The sequence below is a fragment of the Capricornis sumatraensis genome, chromosome 7 (assembly GCF_032405125.1).
Source record: "Capricornis sumatraensis isolate serow.1 chromosome 7, serow.2, whole genome shotgun sequence".
Lineage (NCBI taxonomy): Eukaryota > Metazoa > Chordata > Mammalia > Artiodactyla > Bovidae > Capricornis > Capricornis sumatraensis.
Genome location: NC_091075.1, coordinates 65,807,737 through 65,830,634, shown reverse-complemented (window position 1 = coordinate 65,830,634; position 22,898 = coordinate 65,807,737). Strand labels below are relative to the sequence as shown.

The following is a 22,898-nucleotide window of genomic DNA, read 5'->3' as shown; positions in this document are numbered from 1 at the left end:
TTTATATGTAGTTGTTATTATTGAGTAATTGTAGCTCTGGTTTACTTCCTTGTTATGGAAATTTTTGCCCTGAAAGGAATGAATAGAGTTGAATTTTATGTGGTTTGTTTAAGTATGTTTTATGAATCGAACAAAGAATGACCATCCTAGATCACTTCACTGAACTACATAAAGTTAAAGCAGACTATTCATTTCTGTGAATCCTGTGTTCTCAGCACTTCATGAAGAGCTATTCAATATGCATCATACTGGGAACATACTCTTTTATTAATGCTGCCTATATTTAAATAGTGCTATCTTCAAGCTTTTACTGAATAACCATTAATATATCTTGTAATTAAACATGGTTTTCCTAATGTATTCCCAGTGCAAATTCTTACTTTACATAACCATTTTGATTGATCTCCATAGAAGGTGTTACCAGTACATCTTTTTATCTTGTAATAGTTTCATTAGCAATACCTCACAATCTTTTAATCTGTAAAGCTTTAAAGTCAGAAAGGAAGATTGATGTTACTGCTGCTATTGAAATATTAGATTTAGACTAAAGTGCAGTATGAAGTGACATGAAAAGTTCAAGGCATCTCAACCCTGACAGAATCTACTCATTATTTAATTAGGCTCCGAAAACTCTTAGCAGACATTTCTGACCTTATGGTAGAATCTTTCCGATCAAGAGGCACATCATTGAGAAATGTTCAGTCTTAAAGGTGCCTTCGGAGAAGGCAATGGCAACCCGCTCTAGTACTCTTGCCTGGAAAATCCCATGGATGGAGGAGCCTGGTAGGCTGCAGTCCATGGGGTCAAGAAGAGTCAGACACGACTGAGCGACTTCACTTTCACGTATTGGAGAGGGAAATGGCAACCCACTCCAATGTTCTTGCCTGGAGAATCTCAGGGACGGGGGAGCCTGGTGGGCTGCCGTCTCTGGGGTTGCACAGAGTCAGACACAACTGAAGCGACTTAGCAGCAGCAGCGGCAAAGGTGCCTTATTATACAAACCTAATTCTGATATTTTGGACTATATTATAGTACTTGGCAAGTCATGAGTCCTGAGATAATTCCCTTACCCTCTCTTTTTCTTCTCTGCTGTAATTCTACATCCTCATCAATTTTCTAATTATTTTCATACTGTAAAATTTAAAGTGGAATTCACATTTAAATAAATAATTTCTGTTTAAACTGTTTTTATTTTTTTGATCTGTGCCTATCCAGTTAATGTAAAAGAACCTTTTTATAGGTCTAAATTTACAATAATGTGTGCTTCAGAAGATATTGCAACATAAGCATTTGTTCTGAAATGGGAAAATCTTAGATTTGATAAAGACTACCTAGTTAAAGGGCTTCTCAAGTTGTGCTAGTGGTAAAGAACCTACCTGCCAATTTGGGGGACATAAGAGACATGGGTTCAATCCCTGGGCTGGGAAGATCCCCTGGATGAGAGCATGGCAATCTACTTCAGTTTTCTTGCCTGGAGAATCCCATGGACAGAGGAGCCTGGCAAGCTACAGTCCATAGGGTTTCACAGAGTTGGACATGACTGAAGGGACTTAAAATACACATACACACTGATTGTATATATAATACATATATATATAAATATATACATATATATATTTCTGCATAACTCATTCTAAATTTCCCCAGCTTTTCACACACTGATTGTACACACATATACTCATTCTAAATTTCCCCAGCTTTTCAGATCAGTAGCTTAAAATATTTAAGTTTGTGCATTAGGTGTCAGAGTTCTGCAATGACAAATACAATCAAATGTCACTCAGCTTGCTTCAAGAGGAAAGATTTAAGTTATACTCAAGCTTATCTGAATCTATTAAAATATCTAAACTGGTTTATAAAAAGGATTTTTCTGGTAATATTATATTTTATTCTATCTAAAATACATGCCTAACAGGTGGAATTGACCAGAAGGATCACCGAGTCAGACAAGTCAACTTTGGTAGGGCTTCCTTTCAACTCTCATTCTCTTCTATTCTGGTTGGGGTTGGGCACTCAGCCATCTGAAGTCACATCCAAAAGCATTTTGCCAAGTATGTAAAGGTCTTCTCTCTCTTTTTTTTCCTTCATCAACAGTTTAAAGTATTCGAAGGATTTCTTGTTATTGAACTACCCAAATAATTTGCCTTCTAACCTTCATCTTTGCCTTAGATTATGGGAGGGAGTTGGTAAGGTACTGTGGTTATCCCAGTCTGGGTTATAAATCTACTCCTTGGACTTGGAGTCCATTACTTAGATAGGGGCCATAAATTTATTTTTAGACACACATACACACAGCCAGTAAAGAATTTACTCCACATATATAAGTATGATACAAAACAGAAATCAATCCTTCTTTGCAGAGGTAAGGAACTGAAGCAAAAATACATACAGTATTGAGGATTAATAGTAATTATCTCTAATCTGGCTTGAATAGAGGGTGGGAGTAATAGAAAATGAGTTTTGGAGTTGAAACTGGGACCATGTCATAGGATGTCCTGTTTATGTGGCTAAGAGATTTGAATTTGTCTCTGAAAGCCATTTTCAGAGAAGAGGTACTATAAAAAGAGCTCTGTTTTGGTGATATGTAGCTGGGTTCTCAGTGTGGATAGCAGGTGGTAGATATTAGAAATGAAAAAATCTCAAATGTCTTTTCAGTAGATTCAGTAAGAGGTTAGATGGTCATTACAATAGATTAAGGAGGATCATAACAGTGATGGTCAAGACTAAAACAAAGGAAATGATTGACATGCTATCAAAGTATGCTCAGTAAGATTAGGTAGCTGTTCATAGAAGGAAGGAATCAATAGAGCAGTAGGGATAGCAAAAATGAAGATGATGCTAAGACTTCAAATCTGTGTGATTCAGAAGATTGCAGTGCTTATACAAAAAAAGACAAATAGAAACATCAGGGGAGGAACTGGTTTAAAGGGAAAAGAATAGTGAGGTCATTTGTCATTTGGGAGTGTATGGTATTTGAAGTTTAGGAGATATCCAGAAATCATTTAAACCTAGTGCTAAAACTTTAAGGAAAGGTCAGGTGCTAGAGATGTGCATGGAATCACTTACAAATAAGAGTTTGTGATTAAAAATGTCATTTATATATATGATGTATATGTCTATAGTTAGAGGGGTGGATGTGTGTGTGTGTGTGAGCGTGTGTGTTTAGAAATAGAAGAGTTTATTGTGGGAATAGATATGATGTTGTTAGAGGACTATAAACCTCATTATGCAAATAATGGCTGATTTATATAACTGGGCAAAACTTAGACTCAACATGATAACTATTTTCCCAAATCTTAAGGGCTAAGAGTTGGAAAAGAAATACGATGACAGTTTGGCAGAGATTGCATTTTAGTAAAGAAACTAAGATCCTGTAATTCAGATCCAGTATCATCAAGTTATTAAGATAATACCATGCTCACTTGTATAAATGCCATAACTCAACATTGACAAGGGCCAGACATTAGACTAAATAGACTTGTATTAGTTTCCAATGGCTGTTGTTACAAATTCCCAAAATTTTGGTGGCTTAAAACAACATAAATTTTATTCTCTCATAGTTCCAGAAGCCTGAAATCCAAAATCATTTCAGCAGGCTGAAATCAAGGTGATAGCCATGCTAAACTGCCTCCACAGGTTCAAGGGGAAAATCTGATGCTCGCTTCTTGCAGCTTCTGGTGGTTGCCAACATTCCTTGATTTGTAGCCACCTCCCTCCAATCTCTGACTCAGTGATCACCTTTCCTCCTCTTCCTGTGTGTGTATCACATCTCCCTCTATCTCCCTCTAGCAAGGTCTCCTGTGATTGATTTAGAGTCCATCCAAATAATCCTGAACAACTGCTAATACTTTGTCATATGAAGTGACAAATACAGTTTCCAGGAATTAGGACCTGGGGCCACGTTTCAGCCTACTGTAAGACTTTCTCATACATATCTTTCCTTAAAGCAATTCTAGGAGGGACGTACCATATTTTTAATCCTTCTTGAGCAGAAGAGGAAAATGAATCTCAAAGACACATTTTGGCACATAGCTAGTAGTTGTCAGAACTTTACTTCAAGCACAATTTTGCTACTTAAGGGCTGAGCAATGTTTCATTGTCACACAACATGAAGTTAAACCCTGCTGTGCACATTTATGTTTCTCTTTTCCATTCACCGTTGTGATTCTGCACTGCTTCCATAACAGGTACACTTTCACACATCTCAAAGGGAAAAGAGGGGGCACGCACATTAAATAGTATGGCAGCTATAAGAAGTGGCATCTCGCTGGACATTGTTGGAAGTACTTGAAACCATTTATTGGTAGGAAGGCACTCAGATTCTGAAGAGATGTAACAAATAAAAATCCCCTTAAATATGACTTTCTGCCTACAATCACTGCTGCTCCTGGAGCCCAAGAGTATTAGCCTGGCTTATATTTTGCTCCCTCACAAACTCTGCTTCCCCTGTTGTCGTTGAGTTTTTGCTTTTAGTATCTTACATCAGGCAAGGGTAATTTGCAGCCAGCATGGTCTTTTGTTCATTTCAGTTTGTTACACACAGCACACCGTAAGTGCACCCCAACCTACATTTTCGGAGCGCCGTTTTTTTCCTCCCACAGCCATCAGATGTGTTATGAATACAACCTCTCAATCCTGTGTAGGTGGTATGACCCACAGTTTACAGATGCAGAACAGCATGAGTAGGCTTGTGTCCACAGATTTTTAAACCTCATAAATTATCCCTCTTATACAGTATGCGCCTGTGAAAAAGGAGGTAATGAGAAGGTGGCCACCTCAGCATGTACAGAAAAAAGTCAGACATTCATTAATAAGATGTGGTAGATTCGGATGTGGTGGGAGCCTAAGAATGAACAAGTCTTAATTTCGGGATCTAGAAGGAGCCTGAGCATCTTTCTGAAGCTCTTTTTTTTTTTCTTTTTTTAATCACAAAATTTGGTACATGTGCCACAGAATACTAGCTCCCATAAGTGAAATGGGAAGATAGTTTCAAATGTAGACTTCTTGCAAGGTGTTGGTAACCATTCTGCATGTGATAGGAATTCTGAATGGACATGTGAACACTTAATATCTTCTTTCCTAGACATCTGATGCAAGCATCAGATACAATCACATTAGTATAGAATTCAATACACAAAAAGACAGTTGGGTTTCCTTATTACATACAATGCCCAGTGCTTTTTATTTCTCTTTAATAACCTCAAGGGATTAACATAGGTACTGCAAGGAGATCCAACCTGTCCATTCTAAAGGAGATCAGTCCTGGTGTTCATTGGAAGGACTGATGCTAAAGCTGAAACTCCAATACTTTGGCCACCTCATGTGAAGAGCTGACTCATTGGAAAAGACTCTGATGCTGGGAGGGATTAGGGGGCAGGAGGAGAAGGGGACGACAGAGGATGAGATGGCTGGATGGCATCACCAACTTGATGGACATGAGTTTGAGTGAACTCCAGGAGTTGGTGACGGACAGGGAGGCCTGGCGTGCTGCTATTCATGAGGTCGTAAAGAGTCGGACATGACTGAGCAACTGAACTGACCTGAACTGAACCTTCTCAAAGGAAAATTTTCGCTACAGAGACTATGTAGTCCTTCTTATAGATCACACTAAAAGTTCTTATCTTTGCCCATGTCTTTTGTTTGTTTTTGTTATAACCTATGGGCTTAGTTATACTTGGGTTTATCTTCTTGTTAGTTAAAATAAAGCAAAACTTTTTGGGGGATAAAAAAATTCCCTATGAGCTTAGACATTCTTAGTTAAATTATATGAATTTCACTTAATTCAGTTTAACTGTTACTGAATAATTATGAGTCTTGTCATGATAGCGGTGCTCCAGGAAATACAAAGATAGAAAAGAATCTGTTCCATAGTGCTTAACATAGGTGTTTTATGTGTGTGTGTGTGTGTGTGTGTGTGTGTGTGTGTGTGTGTGTGTGTGTGTGTGTGTGTTGGGGGGCAGAATCCAGAGATGCAATTTAAAATTAGTATGGAAATAACTATTATTTGAGACAAGATAAGCCCAATAATTGGTAGATTCAAGCAAACTGAAAAGGGTCATTAGAGAACAAGGATAACAAGAAATCACTTCCAAATGGAAGAATGGAATGTTTGATGCTAAAAGCACTATTGGGAATAGGCTTTGAAATGGTACTTTTCCTTTGAAGCAAGGAAGGAATGCAACCCAGAGGAGTGGAATAGGCATGGATAAAGCAAGATATTTACCAGGAATACATGTATTTTGGCCAGTATATGTGGACCATTACAATATGGGTTATGATAATCATTTGGGTCACACTAAGAGTAGTTTCCAATGCCAAAATGTGTCACTGAGACTTGATTCTGTGTACATAGGAAATATTTAGAAGGTTTTTGTACACGGAATTAGACTTTGGGAGTATTTATTTAGCAATGCTGTAGAGAATTGTTTGAAGTGGAGCTAAAAATGAAGTCAGAGAACTGCTTAAGAAGTAATGAGAAACCTGTTATAAGAGGTGAAAAATGGGAGGAGAAATGAAGGGTTAGATTCAAGGGGTTTCCTTGGTGGCTCAGATGGCAAAGAATCTGCCTGCATTGCAGGAAACCCAGGTTTGATCCTTGAGTTGGAAAGAGCCCCGGGAGAACGGAATGGCTACCCACTCCAGTATTCTTGCCTGGAGAATCCCATGGACAGAGGAACCTAGTGGGCAATAGTCACAAAGAGTTGGACACAATTGAGCAACTAACACAAGCACTATATTCAAAAGCCAGTTTCAACAGTAGAATTAACAAAACCTGGAAAATAATTGGAAATGATGATGCCATCGAGTAGCCAGAGATTACTTGGATATCATCTACAGAAATAACTAACAGAAAGAAATAGATTTATAGAAATGGAGGAAGGTGACAAGATTACTTTTTGAAAGCTCCTCCAGTATAAGTCTCACTACATGTGTATTTTCTTATTTTTTCCTAGTACTACATTACTTTTGCTTATTCACTCTATTAGTATCTTTGATTCAGTGATGAATCAGCCTTCTGAATGGAGCAATACAAGGAAACTTAAGACATAGTCTCTGCTCTCATGGAAATAACAGTTGGCCCTTGAACAATATAGGTTTGAACCATGCTGCTGCTGCTGCTGCTGCTGCTGCTAAGTCACTTCAGTTGTGTCTGACTCTGTGCAACCTCACAGACGGCAGCCCACCAGGCTCCGCCATCCCCTGGGATTCTCCAGGCAAGAACACTGGAGTGGGTTGCCATTTCCTTCTCCAATGCATGAAAGTGAAAAGTGAAAGTGAAGTCACTCAGTCGTGTCTGACTCTTCGCGACCCCATGGGCTGCAGCCCACCAGGCTCCTCCGTCCGTGGGATTTTCCAGTGCAGGTCCACTTAAATGCAAAATTTTTTTTCAATGGTAAATACTGCTCCTACTGCTCTTTAGTCTCTTATTCGTGTTCAGCTCTTTGTGATCCCATGTACTATAGCCCACCAAGGCTCCTTTGTCTCCAGGAGATCTCCCCAACCCAGGGATCTAACCCATGTCTCCTGCTTGGCAGGCAGATTCTTTACCACTGAGCCACCTAGGGAGCCCATAATAAATACTACTACTCTATGGTCATTTAGGTGAATATTTAGTAATATAAAGGGCTTCCCTCGTGGCTCAGACAGAAAAGAATCTGCCTGCATTGTGGGAGACCTGGGTTCTATCCCTGAGTTGGGAAGATCCCCTGGAGGAGGGCATGGCAACCCACTCCAGTATTCTTGTCTGGAGAATCCTCATGGACAGAGGAGCCTGGTGGGCTGCAGTTCACGGGGTTGTGAAGAGTCAGACATGACTGAGAGACTGAGCACAAGCACACATAGTAACATAAAATGTACCAAACAAATGACCTAGTCAGTCATAGTCACTATAGAAATTCAGAGAAATGAAAATAATTGTCTTTTTATTATTTTGGTTAAACAGTTACTCTGATCGAGACTTCACAACAGTCTAGAAAGGCATAGTTTGTGCCTTCAAGGTATTTACAGTTTAAGCACTGGAAGACATATTGTAGATAAAAAAGTATAGTAAAAAGTTAACAAGTACAAGGATTATTACAAGATTGGGTTAGTGGTCAATCATGTCAGTATGAAAAAAAGAATCCATAATGTATTTCTCTTTTCAATTACCCTTCTTTACTTTTCTCTTTTATTCACTTTCCTTCATAGAAGTGATCAAGTAATGACAGAAGAGATCATTAAAACATAAGAAATGTTTAAATTATTTTCATATAAAATTAGTTTTTATTCATTCAAATAGCCTTTTATAGCTGCAGTACTGTGCTTGTCACACTAAGCCTGAATGACTAGGAACTCTGTGTGTGTGTGTGTGTGTGTGTGTGTGTGTATGTGTGTGTTCTTCTCTTGAAACTAACACTGTGGTGCCTGGTACATAATAGGTGCTCAACAAATGTTTATCAAATTGAAATGAAAATTTTTTCTCCTTTGGATTCAACTACTTAATACTTAGAGGCCTGTGGTGCTAATATTTAAGATGGATTGGTTCATTCTGTTCAAGTACCACATAACCATTCACACACCATTGAGTTTAGTACTATTAAAAGGTAATTTCCTTTCTGGGAAGTATGCCTGTTGCAGACACATTTTACATATTCAATCTTTTTCATCATCAGTAGGCAGGTAAAGAGATTAAAATAAAAGATTGTTTTCAAGTGCGCAGTTTCCCACATAGACTTCATTTTGAAATTCCTGTGTATTCTGAAAAAAAAAAAAAGAAATCCTATTGAATGTGCTTACGCCCACCACTATTAGTCATGTACTTTTGTTAAAGATGAAAATATTAACGTTTAATTTCTGTACAACTCTATTCACCCAAATAACTTAGAAAAGCTACTATTTCTTCCTTTTTACTGCAATGTAATAAAAGCCAATGGAATTAATTGAAAATAATGAAAAAGCACTTTGTCCAATTTTATAAGTTTTGGCCCACTGTGATACATTCAGTGTATTTTATTTTGTTTAATGTAATGTTTTTACTATTTTAACTCATACATTTTAGTAACTCAAAGTGAGCTTTTGTGTTTTATTTTCTCAAATAAGTTCATTTTTGGACAAAATAATTTAATACTTAATAGTCTCTCAAATTTATTATAAAGAACTTTACAGCAAAATTGCTCCAACATCTGTTATCTCCTTTCTTATTATAACCATATGACTAGGAATTACTGTTCTTATTTCATTTTTAATAGATAAAAAACTGAAGCTTAGAGAAATAAGTGACTTGCCTGTAATTCATATGTTCATAGTTACTACTTGTGAAGCTAAAATTAAAATGGAATTATTTGGATTCCTCAATCAGTACTCAATATTCAGATAAGCAATTATGGCATACTGTAGCCAAATAACAGTGAATATTTATTCTGTATGTTAATAATAAACATTGCAAACATTTACACATGCCAGGCACATCCTAAGTACTCTGTGTGTGCTAGCTCATTTAATCCTTGCTGCAACTTGATAAAGTTTAAACAGGAGCAGAGGCCCAAAGAAAGTAAATAACCTGACCAAGAAAACACACCTAGTTAAGTTCTTGAGCTAGAACGTGAGCCCAGCCAGTCTGCACTGTGTTGCCTTAAGTGTCATTCTTACTGCCAGCATTTCAGTGGCAAGAATAGATTTAATGAAACAAATGTAAGTCGGCATCTTCTAGAACTACACTTCTTATCAATGAGTTTAGAGAAAATTACCCTAGAATCCTGTGATTCTGTGAAGTATTTAAATAGAAGTTGAATTTGTTTCCCCATTCTAAAAGGTAATTTCTATTAATGGTAACTCTTTAATGTTTTATATTTAATATTCAGTAAAGTTTTACTACATGAAATAGTTCTTACTATTCATGATATAAATTAGAATCACAGAACTTTATCACATAAATGAATCTAGGGGCTAACAAATATTAGATGATATCAATAGCACAAAGTACTTGCTAGAGAGGCTGAGACAAGCTTAGCCTCAGATCTTCCACAACAGTAAAGAAAGGTGTGCATCTAATAAAGGAGTATAATGTGTATTGTGTATGTGTGCATATGTGTCTTCACTGCTTTTTAAAAATTAATTGTGGAGTGGCATGAACTAGGTAGCTGGCTTGCAGGTCTCCCAGGTAGAGCTCAACTCCCCTGGAAAGACAGTCAACTCCTGGATGAAAATCCTACTGTATTTAATGGCAAATAGTCAAATGAAAAGTGGAAGATTTACTTTTCCAAATACTTTTTGAAAAGTTTCTAACTGCACACATATGTTGGACTTTTAAATAGCTAATTCCTTTTTAAAGTTAATCTTATTGTTCACTGATTTGTCGCCTATTCTAATAATTAAGTGAAGGAAGAAAGTCTAGTTGATTTAAGTCACCAAATCACATTTAATTTTCTTTTTCTATCCTTCTTTTCTTATACTAAGTCTGATTGGTGCTGTAATTCAGAGTGCAGAATGCTTTTAGGAAGATCACAGTTATATATTTGATTCTATTATTAGCAGAAGAGACACAGAAAAGTTTCTGACAGTCATGCTGTTCCTGTATATGCAGGACTTATTATTAAATGATTATTCATGTGCTTATTAAGGCATTTCACATGACTTTGGATCATTGAATGGAATGATGTAAAGTTTTAAATTATCCCTGGAAGCATACAATTAGCAGGCATTCAAAGAAAACTAAGTAACTAGAATAAATCATTATTCCCTTCTAATTCATTTATTTTTTATTAAATCTCATGTCATAAAAATGCAAAAATCATTTTGTTATTATATCTTAGTCTCAATTTAAATCAACTAAGTTATCAGTAATGATTTAAAGTATGCTTAATTAAATAGAAATTATAATATATAATATGTTATGCATCATCAAAAATTCTACCATAAATCAAAAGGAGACTATTACCCTTAATGATTTATGCAAGAACTATGATAGCATTCTATATATTCGAAAGTGTGTTCTTCAAAAAATTAAAAACAGAGCTACCATATGATGCAGCAATTTCACTCCTAGATATTTATCCCCCCAAAATGAAAATACTAATTAGAAAAAGATAAATGCATCCCTATATTCATTGAATCATTATTTGCAAGAGCCAAGGTATAGAAGGAACCTAAGAGCTAATCAGTAGACAAATGGCTAAAGAAGCTTTGGTGTGTATGGTTTATATATCTATATACATATACAAATACATAAGTGTATATAGATAGATATACACATAATGAATTCTTACTAAGCATTAAAAATAATAAAATTGTGCCATTCGTGATAATATGGATGGACATAGAGAATAAATAGGGCAAAAGCTAATAGTGTTCTGCCAAGAGAATGCACTGGTCATAGCAAACACCCTCTTCCAACAACACAAGAGAAGACTCTATACATGGACATCATCAGATGGTCGACACTGAAATCAGATTGATTATATTCTTTGCAGCCAAAGATGGAGACTCTATACAGTCAGCAAAAACAAGACCGAGAGCTGACTATGGCTCAGATCATGAACTCCTTATTGCCAAATTCAGACTGAAATGGAAGAAAGTGGAGAAAACAACTAGACCATTCAGGTATGACCTAAATCAAATCCCCTATGACTATACAGTAGAAGTGATAAATAGATTTGAGGGACTAGATCTGATAGAGTGCCTGATGAACTATGGATGGAGGTTTGTGACATTGTACAGGAGACAGAAATCAAAACCATCCCCAAGAAAAAGAAATGCAAAAAAGCAAAATGGCTGTCTGAGGAGGCCTTACAAATAGCTGTGAAAAGAAGGGGAGCAAAAAGCAAAGGAGAAAAGGAAAGATGTACCCATTAGAATGCAGAGTTCCAAACAATAGCAAGGAGAGATAAGAAAGCTTTCCTCAGCCATCAAGGCAAAGAAATAGAGGAAAACAATAGAATGGGAAAGACTAGAGATCTCTTCAAGAAAATTTTAGACACCAAGGGGACATTTCATGCAAAGATGGGCTCAATAAAAGACAGAAATGGTATGGACCTAACAGAAGCAGAAGATATTATGAAGAGGTGGCAAGAATACACAGAAGAACTGTAGAAAAAGATCTTCATGATCCAGATAATCACCATGGTGTGATCCCTCACCTAAAACCAGATATCCTGGAATGTGAAGTCAAGTGGGCCTTAAGAAGCATCACTACGAACAAAGCTAGTGGAGGTGATAGAATCCCAGTTGAGCTAGTTCAAATCCTGAAAGATGATGCTGTGAAAGTGCTGCACTCAATATGCCAAAAAATTTGGAAAACTCAGCAGTGGCCACCAGGCTGGAAAAGGTCAGTCTTCATTCCAGTCCCAAAGAAAGGCAATGCCAAAGAATGCTCAAGCTACCACACAATTACACTCATCTCACACGCTAGCGAAGTAATGCTTAAAATTCTCCAAGCCAGGCTTCAGCAATACATGAACCATGAACTTTCAGATGTTCAAGCTGGTTTTAGAAAAGGCAGAGGAACCAGAGATCAAATTGCCAACATCCGCTGGATCATTGAAAAAAGCAAGAAAGTTCCAGAGAAACATCTATTTCTGCTTTATTGACTATGCCAAAGCCTTTGACTGTGTGGATCACAGTAAACTGTGGAAAATTCTGAAAGAGATGGGACTACCAGACCACCAGACCTGCCTCTTGAGAAACCTGTATGCAGGTCAGAAAGCAACAGTTAGAACTAGACATGGAATAACAGACTGGTCCAAATAGGACAAGGAGTACATCAAGGCTGTATATTGTCACCCTGTTTATCTAACTTATATGTAGAGTACATCATGAGTAACACTGGGCTGGAAGAAGCACAAGCTGGAATCAAGATTGCCAGGAATAATATCAGTAACCTCAGATATGCGGATGACACCACCCTTATGGCCGAAAGTGAAGAAGAACTAAAGAGCCTCTTGATGAAAGTGAAAGAGGAGAGTGAAAAAGTTGGCTTAAAACTCAACATTCAGAAAAATAAGATCATGGCATCTGGTATATCAATGCCTCTTCAAGGAAGTCTTCCTTGAGCTTCCATCTTACACTACAAACAAGAGTAACCCATTTCCAGCATACATATATTGCATTCTGCTGTACTGTGGAGCCTGCATTCGTGTGTGTGTATTTTGGGGAGTATTTTTCCATGGATAATTATTAATACCATTAAGAACAATAACTCTATATAATTTACATAGTTAACACATGGACTTCATATGGCATCACTGATTCAATAGACATGAACCCGGGCAAACTCTGAGAGATGGTGAGGGACTGGGAGGCCTGGAGTGCTGCAGACCATAGGGTCACAAAGAGCTGGACACGACTTGGTGTCTGAACAAATGGACTTCATGTTCCTCTGTGTTCTTCCTGGCCTAGCTCATTGAGCATTGTTCCCCAGGGAATCAAAACAGAATGAACCATTTGCTTTAATGGTATGCGGTATCTCTGTACTGCCTTCCTCTTTGATGTTACTACTTTTCTGCCTGGATAGCTCTATTTAATATTCTATCCCCTGCCTATTAACAGAAAATGATTTCTCATTACTCATTAATTCTTAAACATAAATTGGCTTTCCCAACTACTTGCAGTTTAACCCTTTAGTCATCTTTGGGAATGAAAATCTTAGATTCCTCTGTGGAGATTTCTGGTTAAAATAACACACAAGTTTGGTAAACAGGTAAAAACCATTTGTTTATAGTCTGCATTTTACTAGGCTAGTGGGCATCATGCTAGGTTGGGATTACATTCTGCCATTAAGGTAATTAGATAAACAGATGCTGTACTTCCTTTGCCACCTGACTGCCATTTAAATACATACATACAAACCTTTCATTCAGCAAACAAAATCTCCAGAGATGGACCTGTACATTTGTACATTAAAAAAATGACAATGATGTACTCTCATTGTTGAGAATTACTGTACTAGACCTTTTTGTATGGTGTGTATATGTGGGTGTGGGGGTATGTGTGTGTGTGTTTGTTACTCAGTCATGTCCGACTCTTTGCGACCCCATGGACCATAACCTGCCAGGTTCTTCTGTCCACTGAATTCTCCGGGCAAGAATATTGGAGTGGGTTGCCATTCCCTTTTCTGGGGGATCATCCCGATCCAGGGATCGAACCCAAGTGTCTTGTCTTTTTAGGTGGATTCCTTACCACTGAGCCACTAGGGCAGCCTTCCAAAACGTTCTAAAGTTTTTTAGAATCTTTACTCCCTCTCAACTAAATGTCTAGCATCAATGTGTTTTCTTCTAATTTTAAATAGGGAAATTGGTGATAGCTGATGGGCTGCAGTCTATGGGGTCGCACAGAGTTGGGCATGACTGAAGCGACTTAGCAGCAGCAGCAGGAGTACATAGTGGGTGCTCTTATGAAAAGTATTTTTATTGTTTGTTTCCTCACCCTTCTAAGTAATATAGCGTATTCATATTGGTTATTAATTCATGTATATTAAACTGAGGAAACCCTCAGAATCTTAACTGCATGTTGAAATCACCTGAATCTATTAAATGACCCAATGATCAGGTAGCATTGAGCAGGACATCTGGGGTTAAGATCAAGGCATCAATAATCCATGCTTTCCAGGTAATTCCATATGTGGCTAAGGCTGAGACCCTATGAATCTGACCAGTAGTTATTCTCAACTCTGGCTGCACAGTAGAATCCCCTATGCAATTGTTTAAAATACTGATGCTTTTCATTTCAATTATGATTCAGATAACTTGTGCATAAGTGTTGAATACAAGAGAAAAACATTTGGGTAACTTATATTTCTGAATGATTGGGCTCAAGTTAAAATCAAGGTTTTATTATAGTTCTGGGTATGTGGTGATGTTCAATAAATGTTAGATGGAGGTCCTAATCCCACAACAGAGTCAAGGAGAATAAAACATGCTCCCTCTTGGAAATAAACTGTTTGTGTATTTGAAATAATTAGCTTGGTAAACTATCATTTTCTGAAAGTTGCCCTCCTAGGTAATTTACCTCAAATGGTAAGCCTTGAACTTTAAGAGAATACTATATTTCAACTATATTTTTCAGCATAATATTAGGTACCTATATACTTACAGTGCTTTCATGATTCTCTCTAAGAAAGTAGACAGGAAACAAGATTAAGAGATGGAGGATAAGATTTAAACCAGTTTCCCTCTTGGAAGCATAAATGATGCTATTGCACTTCTGGGCCTGGAGAATACTGTTACTTTGTAAAACAGAGCCATGGTACTTTCTGCATTATGATGGTGAATTATTTATATATGCAAAGGACAACTAATGCCATTAGCTAAAACAAAAATGAACTAACTGTTCAATAAAACAGTTATGGGACTAACAAAATATTTATATGTGACATCTTTTCCAAATTGCAGGAACTAGTAACTAAAAATAACAAAAAATCGTTTTTTTTTAGCATGAAGTTATAGATGATCTGTTATGGGATAAATGCTCATCAAGCAAACCTCTCAAATTTAATTGTTTTCAATAATTAATCAGCACATTGCATGCTTCAGTGTACATTAACTGTACCAAGTGTTGGATTTAATTCCTTAAATATTAATTAGGAAAGCAGACCACATTTTTCTTAAATGTTTGTGGTTGAAAATAAAAAAATATATATATATATAAAGCTTATTTAATTTGACCTTCCCACTTCTTACTCAGTTTTTCTACTTCTTTTTTCCTTTTTAGGACCACCTCAGAAAATAGTGTCACCTAAACAAGAACACGAAGATAGGAAACATGACAAAGTCACGGATAAAGGAAGTGAGAGTGGGACTTCCTGTAATGAGCTCTCCACTTCCAGTTGCGACAGCCACTCAGAGGCAAGCACTCCCCAGGACAACAACCCGCCCAGTGCCCAGCAGGCGACAGCTCACCAACCTAACACCTTAACTTTGGATCGTCCTTCCAAAAAAGCACCTGTGCAATGGATGCCCCAACCAGACAAACGCAGAAACAGTGAACTCTTTCAGACGCTCATCAGCAAGTCCCGGGAAACCAATCTTTCCAAAAAGAAAGTCTGTGAGAAGCTAAGTGTGGAAGAAGAAATGAAAAAGTGTATTCAGGATTTTAAAAAAATCCACATTCCAGATTATTTTCCAGAGCGCAAACGCCAGTGGCAATCTGAACTGTTACAGAAGTACGGGTTATAGTAACGGTCACATCCCTGCAGTGTTTCAGTGACGTTCAGTGTTTACCGGTGTCACCACCTGACTGTGTACTAACAATGGTCAGTGTGATTCTTGCTGCTCTTCCTTTTCGTGAACAGTGGATGTGGGACAGTATTTTCTTTCTTTCTTTCTGTTGTTGTTGTTTTTAGAAATATTTCAAAAAAGAAAACTAATAAATATTGAATCAAATCGTGTTCTTGATTCAAAAAATTTTGCAAGAATGGAAGTAGAATGTGCATGATCAAGAAGCTTAGAATCTTGATTTTTGAACTGTGGTCAACTGGCTATGTTTGTCATTTTGTAACTCACCAAAAAGAAATCATCATATCACTCCAAATAAAGTGACGATATGGATGAAGCAACATCAAGTAAAATGTTAGATGATAGTTTTGGGACCCAAATCCAAAACTGTTTAAATGTTAATGCAATAAAACAAGTATTACTTTTGCATGAGCACAATATTACAAATAAATCACAAGACATAGGAAGATCTGTTTGTTGCTTGGAAAGAAATAATTATGAAAAAATAGCAAAAAAAAAATGGTTCAGACAAAGCCTACAAATGTAAGCTAAGAGACTGAATTTTATTTGTCTGGATCTGTGATCTTTTTGTGTATGTGTATGATGTTCTGTGTGTTAAGATGGTGTAAATATGCCTTATGATCTTGTGTTATGGCACTGACATTCATCTATTAATGCTAGTTATGATTATTTCTGTGAAATGAGTCCTTACATCAGGCTGTGAAAATTGGCATAATGATGCTCGGAAAGATCTTACTCTCGTGTTAATCACAATAATTGAGGGAAATGGTGAAGAGCTTTATGTATTTATTAAAAAAGGAAATATATATTAGAATTTCTTGATCTCTGTTGACTCTTCTTTTAAAATATTCAGTTGTTACATTGCCTTCAGTTTTTCCTTTAAAATTCCGAACTGGAGAATGATATGTTCAAACTTAATGTTGACAAGTTAGAGACTTATAATTCAAAATGGAGGTAGAGTCAAATTCAGATAGCTTTGGTATTGATTAATAAACCCTTAGCCTGCAAGAGAAAAAGATTTCATCTGAGGATGCACTAAAATTTTATTTTAGCTGACAACTGGATTGAAAATCTCCCTAAATCTAACTGGGAAGTTGCTGCTTGCAAATTATGGGACAAAAATGTCAACAGGAAGCTAAAAGTTCAGCCTGAATGACAAGAGCTTTCTTCCTGATTGCATATATGAAAATAATCTTTCTTATCATAAGCCACACAATTTTTGCCTCACCATGTCCACAGCAAAAAATATATAATATCCCAAAATTTTGCTAAAGAATAGGCACCAGGAGGACAAAAATATCTCTAATAATCAGAGCTCAATCTCCTCTGTGGTTAGTTGAAATAAAAGTTGAGCAGAACTTGTAGTATCATTTCTTCCAGGGTAATATTGGAATATAAGCATTATTAACTCAAAATTTAAAATTGATGTTCATTTTTGGATGTAGTTTTAGATTTCTCACTCCTCTATTATATAAAATACCATCTACAGTGGAGTGTTAAAGAAAACCCAAATGTATGATTTGCCTTGAATAACCTACCAGGTTTTAGTGAAGGAGCTACTCTTAAATTCTGCATTTCATTTTGGGAAGGTTGGCAGTCCCACCCACTAAGTTGGCTAAGTGTAGATGCAACACACTGGTTAAATGGACAGAGCTTGTGGTTAGGTTACTACTGTTCCCATCTCTACCCATCCCTACCACTACCACTAATGTGACCTTAGGGATAACAGGGGTATTAATAACATGATAGAGAAGATTTAAATGAGGTAATTGAAGTTAAGCATCACCACCACTCCTGGAGATGGAGGGGAAAGACAGGTAGTGGGCTTACCAGAATTTTTGGAGCCAGTGCTGTCAGATGGAAATTTTCGAATAGAGAGGAATAAGCTGTTCAATAAGAACTATAGTCTCTAAGGAGTCATGGTCATTTTCAAAGATGCCTCCCAAAGCAAAGACAAAGGGGATAGGTTATCCTAGCTTCTCACATTTCAATTCCCACCAACACTTTCCATTTTCCCAACGTGAGTATAAGCAGTTGGTAAATGAGCTTTGGAAATGCAAATTCAGTAGAGGTGATCCCACTGTGATAGAAAGCCCAGCACTGAAGGGCAGCGAGTAGCTCTGAAGAATACCTCACACCCTCCTCTATTATTTCCAATACAAAATTTAAAATAGAATTGCAGGGATAAGAATCTGGTAAATAAGAACTATTTCAGATCTTCATATCTCTACCACAAGAGAAGTGATTCCCATAAGATTGGGAAGTCCCATAAGATTTCTAAGTCCTTCTTAGAAAATTAGAACCTATTTCCTTAATAGTCTATTGAGCACTTACCATACACCAAGCATTTGGCTCAAAGGTTAACAACATACTCAAGAAATACAAATTACTAGCCATTGCCCTTGGGAAGAAGTGTATGGCCTGATTCTCCCATACCATTATGCTTTCACCAGAGGCTAGTTCCTGTCTTGTCCCATTTGGGGCTACAAGAGGATCAAGGGAGGAAGCTAGAATGAGAACTCTTCTTTGAAAAAAAAGGAGACTCCAAAATTTAAAGATGGCTTAGACTAAAACTGCTATATAAAACTTTACCAAAATATCAGTAGATAAAATCTAGAAGGTTGCAAAAATCAGAAAAGCTAGAAGCAGGCATTGAATTTGAATATTTTTAGAGAATAAATGCATTTTGATGCTCATATGATGTACCTTTGATGCTCAAATGGTATAAAAAAATACTGTTTGATATACGGGTTTTACTTAACTTGTGACCTGATGTTTCATTATTAAAATAAACTGGAAACATATTGAGTATTAACTGAGATGAGAGAAGAAAATAAAAGTGAAATTGCGAGATTTTCAATTTTGAGTTGATATACTTGCCCAATTTTTTTCACTCAGTATACCCCAAAACCCTAGACGTTATATGTGAACACTCTTAAGAGACTCTGAAAGGCTAATAAAAGAAGGAAAGCTGACTAGAGGTTTTAGAACCCAAAGAACATGTTATTGGAGTTTCTTGGGCTTTCTTTTTGCCTATTTATAGCTGAAGAAGCTGGTAACACAAAAAAACTAACAGGTGCGGAAAAAACAAGCATCAACAAAACCCTGCTTTCTCTAACCAAAAGCCCAGAGAAGGTGCAACCTAGCAGTTAGATAATAACTGCTGTGCTGTGTTAGGTTGGTGGACACAATTTTATTTCATAATCATTTTAAGCCTTGGTTCACACCAAAATTGAGAGGAAGGTACTGAAATTTCCCATGTATTCCTTACCCTCCGATATGAATAGCTTCCTCCAATATCAACATCCCCCACCAGAGTGGTACATTGTTGTAATTGATGAACATACATTGATGCGTCATTGGCACCCAAAGTTCATAGTTTACATTATTGTTCACTCTTGATACTTTACATTCTGTGAGCTTGGATAAATGCATAATGACACACATCCATCATTACAGTACCACAGAGAGTATTTTCTCTTCACTCTAATCCTTCATGCTCTGCTTATTCATTTTTCACCCCTCACTCAACCACTGGAAACTGCTGTTCTTTTTACATGTGCATGGTGCTTTCTTTTTCAGAAGATTCTATAGTTTGAATCATGCTATACATAGTCTTCCCAGATTGGCTTCTTTCACTTCAGTTCAGTTCAGTCCAGTTCAGTTGCTCAGTCGTGTCCGACTCTTTGTGACCCCATGAATTGCAGCATGCCAGGCCTCCCTGTCCATCACCAACTCCCAGAATTCACCCAAACTCATGTCCATCAAGTCGGTGATGCCATCCAGCCAACTCATCCTCGGTTTCCCCTTCTTCTCCTGCCCCCAATCCCTCCCAGCATGAGTCTTTTCCAATGAGTCAACTCTGCATGAGGTAGCCAAAGTATTGGAGTTTCAGCTTCAACATCAGTCCTTCCAATGAACACCCAGTCCTTTATAATGGACTGGTTGGATCTCCTTGCAGTCCAAGGGACCCTCAAGAGTCTTCTCCAACACTACAGTGCAAAAGCATCAATTCTTCAGTGCTCGGCTTTCCTCACAGTCCAACTTTCACATCCATACATGACCACTGGAAAAACCATAGCCTTGACTAGATGGACCTTTGTTCGCAAAGTCATGTCTCTGCTTTTCAATATGCTATCTCGGTTGGTCATAACTTTCCTTCCAAGGAGTAAGCATCTTTTAATTTCATGGCTGCAATCATCATCTGCAGTGATTTTGGAGCCCAGAAAAATAAAGTCTGACACTGTTTTCCCATCTCTTTGCCGTGAAATGATGGGACCAGATACCATGATCTTCATTTTCTGAATGTTGAGCTTTAAGCCAACTTTTTCACTCTCCTCTTTCACTTTCATCAAGAGGCTTTTTAGTTCCTCTCCACTTTCTGCCATAAGGGTGGTGTCATCTGCATATTTGAGGTTATTGATATTTCTCCCGGCAATCTTGAGTCCAGCTTGTGCATCTTCCAGCCCAGCGTTTCTCATGATGTACTCTGCATAGAAGTTAAATAAGCAGGGTGACAATATACAGCCTTGACGTACTCCTTTTCTTATTTGAAACCAGTCTGTCATTCCATGTCTAGTTCTAACTGTTGCTTCCTGACCTGCATATAGGTTTCTCAAGAGGCAGGTCAGGTGGTCTGGTCCCATCTCTTTCAGTATTTTCCACTGTTTATCATGATCCACACAGTCTTAGTAATGTGCATTTAAGGTTCTTCCATGTCTTGTCATTGCTTGACATCTCTCTCTCTCTTTCTTTTAGTGCTGAATAATATCTCATTGCCTGGATTTACCACAGTTTATTAGTCATGCATCTACTAAAGGACAACCTGGTTCCTTCCAAGTTATGACAACTATGAATAAAGTTCACATGTTGTCTTCTAGGAGATTTATAGTTTTGCATTCAGCCCTCAGGTCTGTGATCAGTTTTGAATTAATATTCATTATTGGTGTAAGGTCTATGTTCAGATTCATTTTCTGCATGTGGACATCTTGTTATTTTAGGAGTATTTTCTCCATTGTGTTGCCTTTTCTTCTGTGTCAGAGATCAGTTGAGTATATTTATATGGGTCTGTTTAGGGGGATCTATATTTTATTTAATTGATTTTTTTTACAAAGATCACATTTTCTTAATTACTGTAGACTCTGTGCTAAATCTTGAAGATGGACAGCATCAGTCCTCTAACATTGTTATTCTCTGCTAGTATTGTATTGGCTATTTTGAGTCTTTTTCCTCTTCCTAGAAACTTTATAACCAGTTTATATCTGCAAAGATACTTACTGAGATTTTTATTGAAATTGCATTGAATCTATAGATCAAGTTGAGAATTGACATCTTGAGAATATTGAGTCTTACTCTTCATGGACATGGGATATATCTCCATTTATTTTGTTATTAGTAGATTCAATTCATCAGACTTTTGTAGTTTTCTTTATACAGAGCCTGTATATATTTGTTAGGTTTATACCTAAGCATTTCATTTTAAGGAGTACTAATGTTAATGATAGTGTGTTTTTAATTTCAAATTCCACTGTTCATTGATGATATAATACAGCCCCCTACTTTTTGAAAAATAAAATCTAAAAACTTTAGTACCACATTATAGGTCCATATCAATTTACCTTTGTCTGGCAAAAGACCTCTTCCAAAACCTAGTGGCTTAAAAACAGCAACAGTTTATCAGCTTATGATTCCAAGAATTGGCAATTTGGACTGAAATCAGCTGGGCTGTTCTACTGATCTCACCTGGGCTTACTCACCTGGATAACTGACTGATAATTAGTCAGGAATCAAATAATCTGTAATAGTCTCATTCCATATTTGGCATTGACAGGTTTCATCAAGTTGTCTTAGTCTTCTAACTCTCCAGGAATCTAGCTCAAATTTGTTCACATGGTGGTTCTAAAAATGTCAGACAAGAAGTTGGAGGGATCGGGAGCCCTGGCTCCAAACTCATACAACATCACTTACCCTGCCTTCTTTTGGTCAAAGCAAGTTATTTTGAATGCAAGCGATATGGAAATACACTCCTCTTGGGAGTATATACCTCTTCATGGAAGATACAAGGAATCTGTGACCATTTGTAATCTACTATAGAAGCAATCCATCTTTTTCAGATTCACAGCTAGAAGCAAACTGCACACCATTTACTAGTTATTTAAAAGTAAAAGACTTTAAATAAATATTTTACTTATATTTACATAATACAATTATTTAAATATTTTATTAAAATTTAATTAGAATAAGTCTTTTAAATAAAATAAGTTAAAAGGCTCTATCTTCACCCTGAAGTCACCTTCCCCCACAAAATACACAAAAACTTTTTCATTCACATTTGAAATCATTCCCATACTGCACATTTCAATTTAAATAGCACCTACTCTCCAAAGCTTTTTTTAATCCCTCAATAGAGAATTACTAATCATTCTATTCCCAGAAATACCAAATCACTTTAAAAACATTTTGTCTTGCTCTACATATTGTGTTTTATGGTATATAAGAGTAATGATAAACATTTGTGTTTTCCATTGATTTGAAGGAATTTTTTTTTAACATAGGCCAAGATCTTATTTTTCTTTCTATGAGGAGAAACAATAACTAGACAACTTCTGGCACACAGTAGGTATGAATGATTTTGGCAAAAGAGTAAACATTGTTTTTAATGTAATAATCTCCCAAACAATCTTTGATAGATAC

General features: G+C 36.9%; 1 protein-coding gene across 1 annotated transcript in view; it reads left to right on the top strand.

Moving 5' to 3' along the window:
- The window catches only part of LOC138082054 (BTB/POZ domain-containing protein KCTD8), a 271,808-nt gene extending 255,617 nt beyond the window's left edge, over window positions 1-16,191 (top strand). Inside the window, exon 2 of the mRNA XM_068975274.1 lies at window positions 15,682-16,191. Coding sequence (XP_068831375.1) covers window positions 15,682-16,145 — 464 coding nt within the window. The 3' untranslated portion in view covers window positions 16,146-16,191. The remainder of the gene's footprint in view (window positions 1-15,681) is intronic.
- Window positions 16,192-22,898: the final 6,707 nt, after the last annotated feature.